Below are 14870 nucleotides of genomic sequence, written 5' to 3' on the forward strand. Positions count from 1 at the left end.
GGTACTTCCACCTTCGAGTGACCAGTCAGTGTATGCAACACCTAGAGGAGAGAGCTCAGCTGTTAGAAACGTATCCAGCCAAGAAGTGAGGGTGGAAAGTGAACCGGCTGTTTGGTTAATTTGTTTAAAAGCCTTTTCTGATTGCTTGTAGTCATCTAAAGCTGTTTTAAGTGTATTCTTACTGTTTTTGCCTTATCTTTTCAAAAAAAATTTTTCCTTGTTTCCCACCTTTCTAAGCTAGTATAGTCCAGTTTTCAGGCTAGTGCTGAATTCAGGGCTGTTACAATTTTCTGAGTTGCCCATACCTTACTTGGATAGAGGGAGGTTTCTCTGTTCACCTGTGAGAGAGGGAGCTTTGAGCAGCCATCTGTCCCTGGAGGAGTGGTTCCAACCTAGAAGTTAGTAGTTTGTGGGCCATTTTGGGCTAATTTCTGTCTATTTCATTTTCCTGCTGTAAAAAGCGTGTTTGCATGGTTTTCCACATCAGAGCAGTGCAGGTTAGCTAGGGCTAAATATATCTCGGCTCCACCAAGTCTCCTCTTCAGTTTTTTTCTTGAAAGTAGTCTAACTCTCAACCTAAGCACTTAAAAAGCATCCTACAGTCCAGCACTTGCTCAGACCTAATAGCAAGCACAAATATACCCCGACACTAGATTGCCCAGCAGGGCAAGGCTCATTATTCACCCCTCACCAACCAAGTGACTAAGCAGCTCACCCTACTATTCAGACATGACCAAAGGGCAATTTCAGGTATACTCTCCAGTCCAGCTGATGAACCTGGGTATCCTGAGGCAATGTTACAACTGCCTCATGTACACAGACAACCCTATCCTCCTTCCACAAAACATTAACATATGCAAGAGATGCACTTGCACCACAACTCCAGCCTCACATAGACATACTAAACCAGCACTGGCAAAAAATACACATAAATACACAAAATCATACTTGGAGGCTCTAAATAAAAACCTGCAAAAGCATCACAGACCTCCAAAGCAGACACCCAAAAAACCTGCACCTCCTGTCACAAACCAGACAACACATAAAACACAAAATCAGCATGCCGCACAATCACAGCCCTTAAGGCAAAATAACATACCTAACACACTAGTAATAGGCAACTCTATAGTCAGGCACACTGATGTCCCACTCAGTAGGCTGGACAAGGAGAAGGTTACTATTAGCTGCCTGTCGGGAGCCAGAATCCGCCACATAACACAAGCACTCAGGTCACTCCAGAACAAGTACAAATATGACTCTGTCATTGTTCATGTTGGTGTGAATGACCTGAGACGTACCTCCATGGACTACATGAAAAGAGACATGGAAGATCTCTCTGACCATGTAGCCCAGGTGGGTATGACCCTGAGTAGTATCCTGCCCTCACCAAGAATGATACCGCAGTATAAAGAAAAAATTATCAATTTCAGCAATTGGCTAAGCTTCTGGTGTCATTCAAAGGGGATCCAGTGTCTGTCAGCCTGGGACAACATGCTCAATAGGCCTCATTGCTTCACAAGAGACAGCTTGCACCTGTCACCCCTAGGCTTTCGAATACTGGCCAAGGCTCTTGCTGCCCCCATAGTGCCTTTTTTAGTCAAGGCTCAAAAGTCAAACCCACCTCCATAAACAGCACAAATAAAAAAATGAGGGTTATGCTACTCAACGCCAGGAGTTTAAATCTCAAAATGCATGCACTCAAAGCACTCCTCAATATGGAGAACGTCGACATCTGTGCAGTAACTGAAACCTGGTTCAAGGCTCCACAGATCACCCCAGCACTACTGGGCTACAACTCATACCACACATTTCGGCCACAGAACATGGACCGAAACACAAAAGGAGGGGGTGTATCCATATTCATCAAGGATACCTACACCTCCAGGTTAGTGGCGCAGCATGATACCTCTGAGATCATCCATGTGCAACTAACATCAGGCAAATCTGCAATGCAAATTGTGGCCTGCTACAGATCACCCTCCATGACCCAGTACCACCACTCCGCCTTTCTGGAGACACTGGAAAACATGAAGGTCCTACCAAGCGCCATGATATTGGGTGATTTCAATTACTCTACTGTTAGCTGGGAAAACTACTCAAGTACAAACTCCCAGGTCCAGCGCTTCCTGGAATTTATCAACTCAAATGCCTTGGATCAGCTGGTAAACTCCCCTACCAGAGGTGAAAACATATTGGACCTGGTCATCACCAACATGGGCGACAGGTGTTCCACACCAGAGGTCAACCCATCACTGGTTAGATCAGACCATAAACTAATCACTTTGGATGTCCACACCCCACCACCACCCCCAACTAAGGAAACCACAGTAAAAAAACTTTTCTAAAGCAAACTTCACCTTACTTAAGACAGAGGTGGTAAGTTTCACAGCCCCCATGCTAAAGGATAAAGCTGCCCAAGATGCAGAAACCTTTACAAATGCACTCTATGAGCACCTACAAGGATGCATGGATCATGCCATCCCTAGCAAAACCAAGACTCACTCCCCTAAGAGAAGGAAACCAGTCTGGTGGACCCTAGCCATAAACAGGCCATACAATAGAAGGAGGAAACTAGTTCAGAAAAAAAGCAAATCCCAAGAAGGAAAGACATCCCTGATCAGTATCAGTAAGAAACTAAGGTCCCTCATAAAATCCTCCAAGGCTAAATTAGAAAGAAAAATAGCCAAGGATTCGAAAGATAACCACAAAGCCTTCTTTAGCTATGTCAAGAATCTAAGTGGCAACTCGCAGATATGCTCTGAGCTAGTGCAAAATCGCACAAAATATACTGAACCCACTGATATTGCCAACATCCTGGCAGATAGATTCAGTGCAAACTTTACCTCCCTCTCACCCCCAAAAGGGCCTACAACAATACAGGAAAAGTGTAGTGTCCCAGAAATCACAGACGCACAGGTGAAAACAGCCCTTTCAAAAGCCAAAAGCACAGCGTCAATGGGGCCAGATGGTGTCCCAGGCTGCATCTTGCATGAACTTCAGAACAAACTAACCCCCCACCTAAACACACTGTTTAGCCTCAGCCTCTCTACAGGCTATGTGCCCATAGAATGGCGCACAGCAACGGTTATTCCGCTCCACAAAGGAGGGGCCTCAACTAACCCTGGTAACTATCGCCCCATAAGCCTGACTAGCCTGGTCTGCAAGGCTATGGAGCGCATCATCATGGAACTCATTAACAAAGACATTGGGAACCTCCAAACACTTGACCCTACCCAGTTTGGCTTTGTTAAGGGCAGATCATGCCTACTAAACCTAGTTGACTTCTTTGAGACAGTCACCAAGGCCATAGATGAGGGGAAGGTAGTTCACACAGCCTACCTTGACCTCGCCAAGGCTTTTGACACCATTCCCCACTCGGGAATTATAGAAAAACTCACCAGCCTGAACATAAACCCTGCGTCACGAGATGGGTTGCCAATTGGTTTACAGACGGAACTCACATGGTAAAAATAGTGGGCTCCAGGTCTGACTCTGAACCAGTCATAAATGGTGTTCCACAAGGCTCGATCCTGGGACCCCTACTGTTCAGCATATACTTCTCAGAAGTACAGGAAAACACAGGAGGACTATGGCTAACCAAGTTGGCCGATGACTGCAAACTGGGAGCCATAATTGACTCTCCAGCTGACACAGACATTCTCCAAAAGGGCCTTACTGAGACTGACACCTGGTGTCAAAGTCATGGTCTCAAGCTAAATGCCAAAAAATGCATAGTCATCCCGTTTGGGAAAAACAAAACACCCATGAATTACCACATAGGTGGCAGCCCCCTTAATACAGAAGAGGTAATAAGAGATCTGGGGACCCTGGTAGATAGTAATCTCTCCTTTGACAATCATATTGCCAAAGTAGTTAGGAAATCCTTCTATGTAGCCCATCTAATTACTAAAGAGTTCACATCTAGAAATAAAGAGGTTATAGTGCCCCTCTACTCGTCACTCATCAGACCCATCATAGAGTACAATGCCCTGTTTGGGATGTACCTCACAAGACACTTCCAACAGCTGGAAAGACCACAAAAGTACCTCACCAAGAGGATTAATGGTCTCAAACATATGTCCTATGCAGCCCAACTGGAAAAACTCCAGCTGTACTCAGTGGCATATCGCTTACTCAGAGGTGATCTCTGCCTGACTTACAAAGCCATGTCCAACTCAGAATTGATGGACATGCTCCACCTAAAGAAATCCAAGTCACTGCAAGCCACTCGCTCTAGTGAGCTAAACCTCGCCACAACAATAAATAGAACATGCTGGAGGGATAGATTCCTGTCACAGAGACTCCCCATGCTTTGGAACAAAATTCCTAACTACATTAGGCAGAGCCCCTCACTAACACTCTTCAAGAGAAACCTTGACGAGTGGATGGGTAACAGAAAATACACCCCTGGGATCACTTCATTGGCTCTTCTTGACAGAGGCTCAGTTAATTAATCAATGGGGTGGCGAAAGCTGACACACTCTGGCTAGGCTTATAAATGCCCTCGGGCAGATAGCCTAGTACTTACCTATGAACCTATGAAAACTGCCTTCAACACAGGTGAACAGTTTTTTTCGGCCCTTCCATTATCATTTCAAACACATGGGAAGGACTCAAGAGATTCTTCACCAAAAAGAGCCAAAATAAAAAGGAATCAGTTGGATCAGGATTTAAATGTCTGCACGCTGAAAACAATGTGGAAAACAACAAATGAAAATTAGTTTGGAATATCTCAAGTCGACCGTTGAATGCTAATGAATACAACTTGCTAAGCAAAGGTTTGACTTTTATACCTACTCAATGGGCAGACTTAGTGGGAACTATCGCCCTATAAGCTTGACTAGCTTGGTCTGCAAAGCCATGGAATGCATTATCATGGAGCTCATTAACAGGGACATTGGGAACCTACAGACACTGGACCCCACCCAGTTCGGCTTTGTTAAAGGCAGATCTTGCCTCCTGAACTTGGTCGACTTCTTCGAAACAGTCACCAAGGCCATAGATGAAGGGAAGGTGGTCCACACAGCATATCTGGACCTCACTAAGGCATTTGACACCATCCCACACTCAGGAATCATAGACAAACTCACCATCTTAAATATCAACCCCCATGTCACGAGATGGGTTGCCAATTGGCTCTCAGACAGAACCTACACAGTAAGAGTGGCTGGCGCCATGTCTGACTCTAAACCAGTCACAAGCGGAGTCCCACAGGGCTCAGTCCTGGGACTCCTCCTGTTCGGTATATATTTTTCCGAAGTACAGGCAAAGGCAGAGGGACTGTGGCTAACCAAGTTCGCAGATGACTGTAAATTGGGTGCAATAATTGACTCTCCAACTGACAAAGACATCCTGCAAAAGGGTCTCACAGAGACAAACACCTGGTGTCAAAGTCACAGCCTCAAGCTAAATGCCAAAAAATGCATAGTAATCCCATTTGGGAAAAACAAAGTACCTACAAACTACCACATAGATGGGAATCCACTAAGTACAGAAGACGTAATTAGGGACCTGGGTACCCAAGCATGCTCTCCTTTGATAACCACATAGCCAAAACAGTCAGGAAATCCTTCTATGTGGCACACCTGATCACAAAGGGTTTCTCATCCAGATCCAAGGAGGTGATTGTGCCCCTTTACTCCACACTCATTAGGCCCATAATAGAGTACAATGCCCCATTTGGGATGTACCTCACTAGACACCTGCAATAACTAAAAAGACCACAGGAAGTACCTCACTAAGAGGATTAAGGGCCTTAAACAATTACCCTATGAAGCACGACTAAAAAAGCTCCAGCTCTTCTCAGTCGTTTACCGTCTGTTCAAAGGTGACCTGTGCCTGACCTATAGGGCCATGTCAAACCCTGAACTAATGGACATGCTTCACCTCAAAAAAACAATATCCCTCAGAACCACTCGTTCTAGCAACTTGAACCTATGTACATCAATAAACAGGACATGCTGGAGGGATAGATTCCTGTCCAGCGACTCCCCTCAGTCTGGAATAGAATCCCAATCCATATTCGACAGAGCTCCTCTCTGACCCTCTTCAAGAGAAATATTGATGAGTGGATGGGGAATCGTAAGTTCTACCCTGGGATCACTTCAGGAGCACTGTTGACAGAGGCCCAGGTTACTAATCTAATGGGGAGGCGAAAGCCATCACTCTATGGCTAGGCTTATAAATGCCCATGGGCAGATAGCCTAGTACTTACCTATGAACCTATTAGAACTGAGACTTTTTGCATGAAATTTGGCTCTTAAATGTTTGCACTCTTCTACTAATGATTAGTGTGTATCTGGTTTGTTTAGGAAACCTAGTGTTTATACTCCTAATCTAACCATTAAAGCTTTATTTTTTACTCTTGCTGGATGTATTTGTTCTCTTCTGTGTGTCTGTGCTGGGACATTATACCAAAGCTGTTTTCTGTATTAGCCTTGCACAGTTCATTGTCGGTGTTATCTTTTTTCATTGGTTAGTTTTATACTTCAGTTGAATTCTCAGTTCTGAGTTATATTTAAAGTAATGTACAATACAATGCTTCATGTTGCAGTGTTAAACTCTGTCAGCATTGTCAGCACTATTTACTCCTTTCCTTTAGACGAGACATATCTGCTGTAACAGTATGCATGTTCTGTTTACATCATGTAATGCCTTTGGTCACTTCTAAAGATAAGAGAAGTCAGTAAACTTCCCAGCTAAATTTAAGAAAACATGTCAGTATTTTATAACACTACATCTGTTCCTCCTTTTTGGATAGGTATCCCTGTGATACATGGAGACAAAGACTTTGCAGAAGAAGTGGTCGTAACTGTCAACAGTACAGCTCAACTGCACTGCAAAGCTGTTGGTAACCCTGAGCCAGTGATATCCTGGCTAAAAGATGGACTTCCCCTCAATACAAGTCACAGACATCGGATACTAAATGGAGGACAAACATTAGAGGTCAGTGAAATGATTTCAGTACAGTATTATATTTTATACTATGGTTTGTTTGTTTATTTTAGAACTTGTTGGAAGTTTTATATATATTCTGTTATCCATATACTAATTGTGCAAGCCGTAGCATATCATATTATGAAACAGTATCTGTTTACTGAATTTGTCACTACCTGATGAAGGTACGTCTCTGAGAAGATCCTGTATGTCCTTCACATACATGTGAACATACAGAAATGCCACCTTTAAAGGACTGAAGTTCTGTCAGGGCTTTCAGAGTGATATCAATACCCGCTATGTGGCAACCTCTCTCCTACAGCATTATCCCAGCATAGCTTTGCACCATCCTATGCAGATGTAACCTTTTCTGATTGCTTACCTTGTTTTAGGTATTATGTTGCTGTGATGTTCTTCATGTTTCACTGTTGCAGTCATTACATTTGGGCAATCTGGTGGTAGGTTGCCCTAAGTCGGCCTGAATAACAAAGTCTTGGGTCCTGCGTCGGTTACTGTCTCCTCTTCCATTATGTCAGGTCATCAGAGGTATAAAACATGCAGCCGATGCCATTTTAATCAGTCTTTCTTGCTGTGTGGTGCCCGAAGCAGAAGCAGTTCGCAAGTGCCGGTCGGCCGACTCCTGAAATTTTTGTTTTCGGGTTTCAGAACCGAAGTCTTCAAACTAAAGCTAAGTACCCCGTTGGGGAAGCTTTTTCTTGCTCCTTACCGATGTCAGTAAAAGTTAATAATTGCATTACTTGTGGGTAGCAAATACCTCATAAGGATTTTCATTTGTACTGTATTCCTTGCCTAGGCCTTGATCACAATGTGCCTTGCTGTCGGTTTTGTGCTAAATTTAGCCAACTACTATTAAGCGTCGGTATATTTTTGCTTCTAAATATTTTGGCTCAAGATTTAACTACCCTGAAATGTCATCGGTTAGCAATCCGACTACCGGAGTTCACAAAAAATGCAAGGAAAAAGACAGAGATAGACTGTCGAGGTCCAAAACCGATGACGAAGTTTCTCCTAAGCCAGTCGCCGGTACTCAGTGAGGCGCTTTCGCAGCCCCTGATACCAGCTACTTTTGAGTCGCAGGCCTCTACCGAGACCCATTTGGAGTCCGGTATGCTGCGAGATTCACAAAGTATTGAACCCGCGGATGTCTCTCCCTTGGATGGGTCCAGAGCTGCTGAGCAGGCACCGGCTTCTGAGGGTGTTTTCAGGCCTCAACATTTTTATATTAAACTGATGCCATCAACAAAAACAATGTCAAAAACAACTTCTATGTTTAAAAAACCAATGCATGAGCCACGTGCTCAAGCCCCTATACCTAAAAAACAAATTATCAAAATGGCCTAGGATTTAATTACCTTGATCAGGGGTTCCTAACTCCCCCCACCCCTGCTAAGAGGCCTAGGCAAGGCACTGATTATGAATCTTCAGATCAGGTTTCCATTTCTTCTGATTCCTCTTCTGATCAGGAATTTTCTATTCCACCTTATGAGGATTCTGATGCAGACGAATCCATCCCATCTGCATCTCCTCCTGAAGATTACTCTTTTGGAGAGACTTTGCATACTTTAAGGGAACATTTTCACTGGGAGAGTCAGGACTTCTCTGAATCAAAAAAGAGGCTTAGGGATTTCCTCCTTCTTCCTCAGCATAGGCCTTTGGCAATTCCTCCTGTATTAGGCATTGTTGATGTGTTTTTGGAATCAAGCATGGCTCCTGATTCCCTGCCTCCGGGTCCTAGTAAGCCAGACAAATATTACAGGGCTCCTGACTCCCACAAATTTGTTTTCAAAAATCCTGCTGCTGATCCTGAGACTATTTCTCAGGGTCCCAAGGGTGTAAAGGCTTCTACAGCCAAAAATCCTACTCCTTCTGATAGAGATTCCAGGGCGCTGGATAGATGGGGTAAGAAGGTTTATACGTCTGCAACCTTGGCAATCAGGGCTTTAAACTGCCAGTTTCATATGCTTAAATATCAACAGCATGTTATGGGCTCACTGAAACAGAAAATTATGTGATTTCTGATTGTGTGGAAAATAGAGTTACAGGATTTATTGCATTCAGCAGAACAGGTTGAAAAGCATACTTTGCAATGTGGTTTTGATTCCTTGGAGACCTCTTGTAGGGCCGCCATTACTGGATCTGTGATAAGAAGGCATGCCTGGCTCAAGGAGCAAAATCTGCCTGATCATGTTAAAGCTAAATTATTGGATGCCCCTTTGCAGCATGATACTCTGTTTGGTAATAAGGCAGAAGAGGTTTTAAAGAAAATGGAAGACAAAGCTAAATCTATGCAAACTGTAAAAGATTTCTTACAAGTGCAGCCACCCATGTTCAGTAGGCACTGGCCTACTAAAACTGGTCTTTTCCTGTGTCCACCAGAGCCACTCAGGGCAAACCCAGGTGATCAAAAGGCTCCAGATATCAATCACAGGGATCTTACAGGTCAAAGCAATGGGGTGTCTCCACCTCCAAATCTGGAGGTAACAAAGCACAACCCTACAGTAAGCAGTCTCAATAACTTCCCTCTACCATCACCAAGCACTTATCTTTTGGCAGCCCCCTTGGGGGAAAACTAGCACTTCATGCTCAAAACTGGCAGTTAATAACCCAGGACAAGTGGGTATTAAACATAATATCCCAGGGGTACAGATTTCATTTCCATACTTTGCCAGTTCCAAACGGATGGCCGGATCTGCCACAGAACCAGTGGGCAGAGGCTCAGAAACAAGTCATGTCCCTCATGGATTTGGGGGCTATTCAACCGGTACCAGAAAAGGAAAAAGGACAAGGATTTTATTCAAGACTGTTCCTGGTACCCAGAAAAGACAATTCATGGCATCCAATACTGGACTTATCGATTCTAAACACGTTCCTGGACATTCCAAAATTCAAAATGTTAACTTTACAACAGCTACTGCCTATGCTAGGTAAGAATGCTTGGTTAGTAACTCTAGACTTAAAAGAGGCATACCTGCATATCCCAATAAGGGAATCTTGCAGAAGATACCTCCGCTTCAAAGCAGGTTTTTTGCATTACCGATTCTCTGCACTGCCCTTTGGCTTATCTACTGTGCCCAGGGTCTTTACAAAGTGCCTGGCACCAGTAATTGCATTCTGCAGACAAAGAAACATTAAAATTTATCCTTATCTGGACGATTGTCTCATTTCTGCAGAGGACAAGGACACTCTTCTTCAACATCTTGCATTTGCAAAAAGGCTTCTAACATGCCTAGGGTACACCATAAATGAAAATAAATCACAACTGGTACCCTCTCAAATAATTACATTCCTGGGTGCAAGCTTGAATACAACTGCCCAGATGGCTTACCTCACGCCACACAGACAAATACAATTGACAACATACTTCAATCAAATGGCAACAAAAACTCAGTTATCTGCAAGACAAATTCTGCAGGCTTTGGGGTTCATGGCATCCTGCATTCTACTAATTCCATATGCGGGACTGTATATGAGGAAACTTCAATGGTACCGAAAAAGTTTATGGAGTCAACATTGTCACAGCCTGGAAACAATGATTCCTCTCATTCCCTGCCTGCAACAGGAGTTTCTTTGGTGGGCAAAGACATGTCATCAAAACAAGGGACTCTCATTCCCTCTATCCCCTGCCACCCAAACCCTAACTACAGATGCATCAGACTATGCTTTGGGGGCCCACCTGGCAGGGAGATGCTTCAGGGCAAATGGAGCCCAAACCAAATGCATCTGCATATCAACCAGAAAGAAATGCTAGCTGTTCAGAATGCTCTGACAGCCTTCAAGGACTTACTTTATCCAGGACAACTACTGATAGATGGACAACACCACAGTTATGTGGTACATAAACAAGCAGGGGGGTACCCATTCTTACCCCCTTTGCAGACTAGCCATGGCCTTGTGAAACACAGCCTTGACTTACCAAATACATCTTCAAGCTCAATTCCTGCCAGGAAAGCAAAATACTCTGGCAGATAACCTAAGCAGAAATCTTATGAACCCACACAAATGGAAACTGGACCCACAAATCTTCAGCATGTTAACACAGAAATGGGGAAGCCCAGACATAGTTTTGGGGAGAGGCAAATAGATCTATCAGTTGGACAAATTCTGCACAAGAACTCATCACAAAAAAGCATGGAAAGTGGATGCTCTGTCCTTCAGCTGGAAAAAACAGTCTCTGCCTTTCCCCCTCTGTCTCTACTCTCCAAGCTCTTACTAAAAGTCAGACAGGAAAAAGCAAAAATGATTCTAATTGCTCCGGACTGGCCTCGCCAACACTGTACCTGCTTCTAAGGAATATGTCACACCTTCCTCCGTGGTACTCGCCTCAAACACCTCATCTACTGTCTCAGCAGAACTATCAAATTCTGCACACTCCACTCCAAACTCTGAATCTTGCAGCATGGCTAATCAACTAATTATTCAAACCACATCTCTCAGTAAACCTGTGATGGATGTCATTTGGAAGCCAGAAGGCCTAGTACTAGAAAATCTTATGCTGATAAATAGAAGAGATTCTGTGCTTGGAACCAAGCACAAGGAATAGACACAGCAAGGCCCAATATTCCTCAGATTTTACAATACTGAGATGCTTGACAAGGGCCTATCCCTTTCTTTAATAAAAATCCATGCCTCTGCCATCTCGGCTAATTACAACACAGAGCCTCCCCTCTTTTTTCATCCACTGCTAAAACAGTATCTCAGAGGGGCCAAAAATTTAAGGCCTAACAGGAGAGCACCAACTCCTGCATGGGACCTCAATTTTGTGCTGGAAAAACTCACCCTGCCTCCCTGTGAACCAGCAGCTACTGCGGATATAAAATTTCTGTCTTGGAAGACAGCTTTTCTTTTGGCAGTCACTTCAACTAGAAGAGTTTCAGAACTACAGGCTCTCATGGCAGTGGAGCCTTTCATTATATTTTACACAGACAGGGTGGCCCTCAGGACCAACCCTTCCTTTATGCCTAAGGTGGTATCCAGTGTGGCTCTTAACCAGACCATTCACCTGCCAACTTTTTTCCCAAATCCGCAGAACAAGGGGGAGTGGATTCTGCATTTATTGGATGTGCACAGACGACCAAGATTCTACTTAAACAGGACAAAATCTCTAAGAAAGTCTGAGCAACTACTGGTAGCATTTGCTGCAGGATCAGAGGGGAAGGCTATATCAAATCAGACTATTTCTAAATGGATAAGCCACTACATTCATTTATGCTATTTGCACCATGGTAAACCTGTGCCCAAGGGGATCAGATCCCATTCCACCAGGGCTGCCTCTACTTCAGCAGTTTTTCTCAGAGGGGTCCCAACCAAAGACATTCTAGAAGCTGCTACTTGGAGTTCTGTTCATACATTCACAAAGCATTATCATTTACCTCTCTCCTCTAAATCTAGGGCAGGCTTTGCCACTGCAGTCCTGCAGGGCCTTATAGCTGCTCCTAATGCTGTTTAGTTCCATCCTCCCATCCATAGCTTTGGGATTCTACCCAACTGTAATGACTGCAACAGTGAAACATGAAGAGCATAGTACAGTTGTGTACACTTACCATAAATGTAGATGTTCGAGTGTATTCACTGTTGCAGTTCGGGTTACCCACCCGCCATCCCCCATTCTATACCTTTTCTTTCCTTCACTGTACTCAAAAGCCTTTGTGGTGTATTTGCTTTTAGTTGAAGGTAAATTTTATGTTTTCTCAAGTACATTTATATATTTACAGTTTATTTATCTATTTTTGCTCCCCATTTGGGGGGCACCTGACATCTGGGTCAAGAAAAACGGATTAAAATGGCATTGGCTGCATGTTTTATACCCCTGATGACTTGACGTCATGGAAGAGGAGACAGCAACTGACGCAGGACCCAAGACTGTTATTCAGGCCGACTGAGGGCAACCTGCCAACAGATTATCCAAATGTGTAATGACTGCAGCAGTGAATACACTCATCTACATTTATGATAAGTGTACATAACTGTACTGTCTAACACCTCATACATCCAGAGCCACTTTCTCAAATGTAAATTGAAACACTCCTTTCCATCTGCCCTTTATGTCCTTATCTACCTCCCCCCCACACTGCCACGCATATCCCTATGTTTCCACACAAGTCCTCTTTTCTTTCATACTTCCCAGTCTTTTGCAAATATTGGGGACTGCCAAACTCATATTCTACTTTTCTAATATATATTGCTCATCTAGCACCCTCCCCCATGACATCAAACACTTCAGTAACTCGTTTCATGTGTTTCATCTGAACAACTTCCAGAACTGTACCTAGATTTGGCTTTTTCAGTGCCCAACACATCAGAAAAATAAATTCAGCATCTATGCAGTATACTCCCTGTCACAATGCTCTTCAACTTCCATTAGAAAATCAAAACTACTTCTACTCTTTTGATCACAACACTGACCAACCAACCAATAAACGTGGTTGAACAGCTTTGGCATGATATTTCATAAAGCACTCTCTATCAGAAACCACATCAGCATTGTGGTTGAAAAAGTTACTATCCAACTGAAATGTTTCTACACTGTTTCACATCATAAAGCACTCTCTTTCAGAAAACACATCAACAATGTGATTGAAAAAGTTAACTCCACACGTAGATTTGGTTGTCTTTCACTTGAAATCTAACATCACTCTCACCGTGCAGAAGAAAAACTGGCTTCCAGTCACCCTTACTTTTAAAATACTAGAGTTCTTTCTGCCCATTCTTGAAAAGTAAACTCCAAATAAAGTGTTCCTCCTATTTTCTCAGAAACCAGGACAATACCACCCTAACTCTAGTCTATTTCCCCCTTTTTGGTCTTGCCACAGCTGTAAAGTCCTTAAGTAATATGGTCTCTGTTAAACGGAAACCTCTCCCAACACAGCTCCAGTAGCTTACATAATTCAGGAAATGACTAATTATACACCTAAAAGACTCATACAAGTGTACCTGCTTTATAGACAAAAGATAATCTCTACCTCCTAGATATACTCCTCAGTCCTGATCCTGGATGTATACATAAGCCATAACTACTGAAGAGTCTTGTCACGTAACACCGGGACTGACTTTCCTCTATGTACATATGTAAATGTAATGTATAGCCTGTCTTCCTATAGTAGTACACTAACGACTTCTGCTCCAGTCAGTGACTAGGCCCACTCCATCAGTTATTACATTTTCCTTTTCTTTACCTGCTGGTTTCCTAACTTTCTACTCTCTCTCCTACTTCTCAGGCCATGCTTCTCTTTCATCTCCTGACTCCACTCTCTCTGTGTAGAAACATTTCTGTTCAGGTAGTACTGTGCTTACATCAATTCTTGCTGCTTTAAATGTTTTTGATTATTGTTCAGCAGAAGATTTCAGCCTATGTAAAAGTTGCATAACCACTGTTTGTTTACTTGTGTAATCTTTGAAATATTATTTTTGAATATTTTTTTAATACTTTAATGCCTTCTGCACCAGAGTTGAGGCTAAAAAAGTTCCAATGACCAGCCCAACAAGCTGGTCAGCAAAGAATAAGTAAAAATAAACTGAAATATGTACTCCTGGATCTGATCTTACTGGCCCTTGCACTCACCATTTCACATTTTACAACATGGATCAGCTTAGGGGAGATTATTACCTCAAGTCCCATACATCCATGTACCTTCTTAAACCCCATACATTGAGACACTATGGTTTCCATAGGTTCTTTCTTCCAGTGTACCTAGCCTTACATTTTTACATTAAATCTCATGTATCTGTCTACAGTCCTACCTGCTTTAAGACTCTGTGTAAAGTGACCAACTCATTCACAGCTACCACACCAGACTTTGTATCATTAGCATATATTCTAAGGTTACTGTCCAAAATCATTGTAATATCTGACACAAATAAGGAGTGGTCCCAGTGGTACTGCACAATTTGCTATCCTTGCTCCAGTCAGTTCTCTT

General features: G+C 43.2%; 1 protein-coding gene across 2 annotated transcripts in view; it reads left to right on the forward strand.

Moving 5' to 3' along the window:
• Positions 1-14870, forward strand: part of HMCN2 (hemicentin 2) — a 2554053-nt gene that overhangs the window by 1735788 nt on the left and 803395 nt on the right. For both annotated transcript variants that reach the window (XM_044058392.1, XM_044058391.1), the window contains exon 56: positions 6761-6945. In XM_044058392.1, the coding sequence (XP_043914327.1) occupies positions 6761-6945 (185 nt within the window). The remainder of the gene's footprint in view (positions 1-6760; positions 6946-14870) is intronic.

The sequence above is a fragment of the Protopterus annectens genome, chromosome 16.part0 (assembly GCF_019279795.1).
Source record: "Protopterus annectens isolate FY-2018-M chromosome 16.part0, PAN1.0, whole genome shotgun sequence".
Classification (NCBI taxonomy): Eukaryota; Metazoa; Chordata; order Ceratodontiformes; family Protopteridae; genus Protopterus; species Protopterus annectens.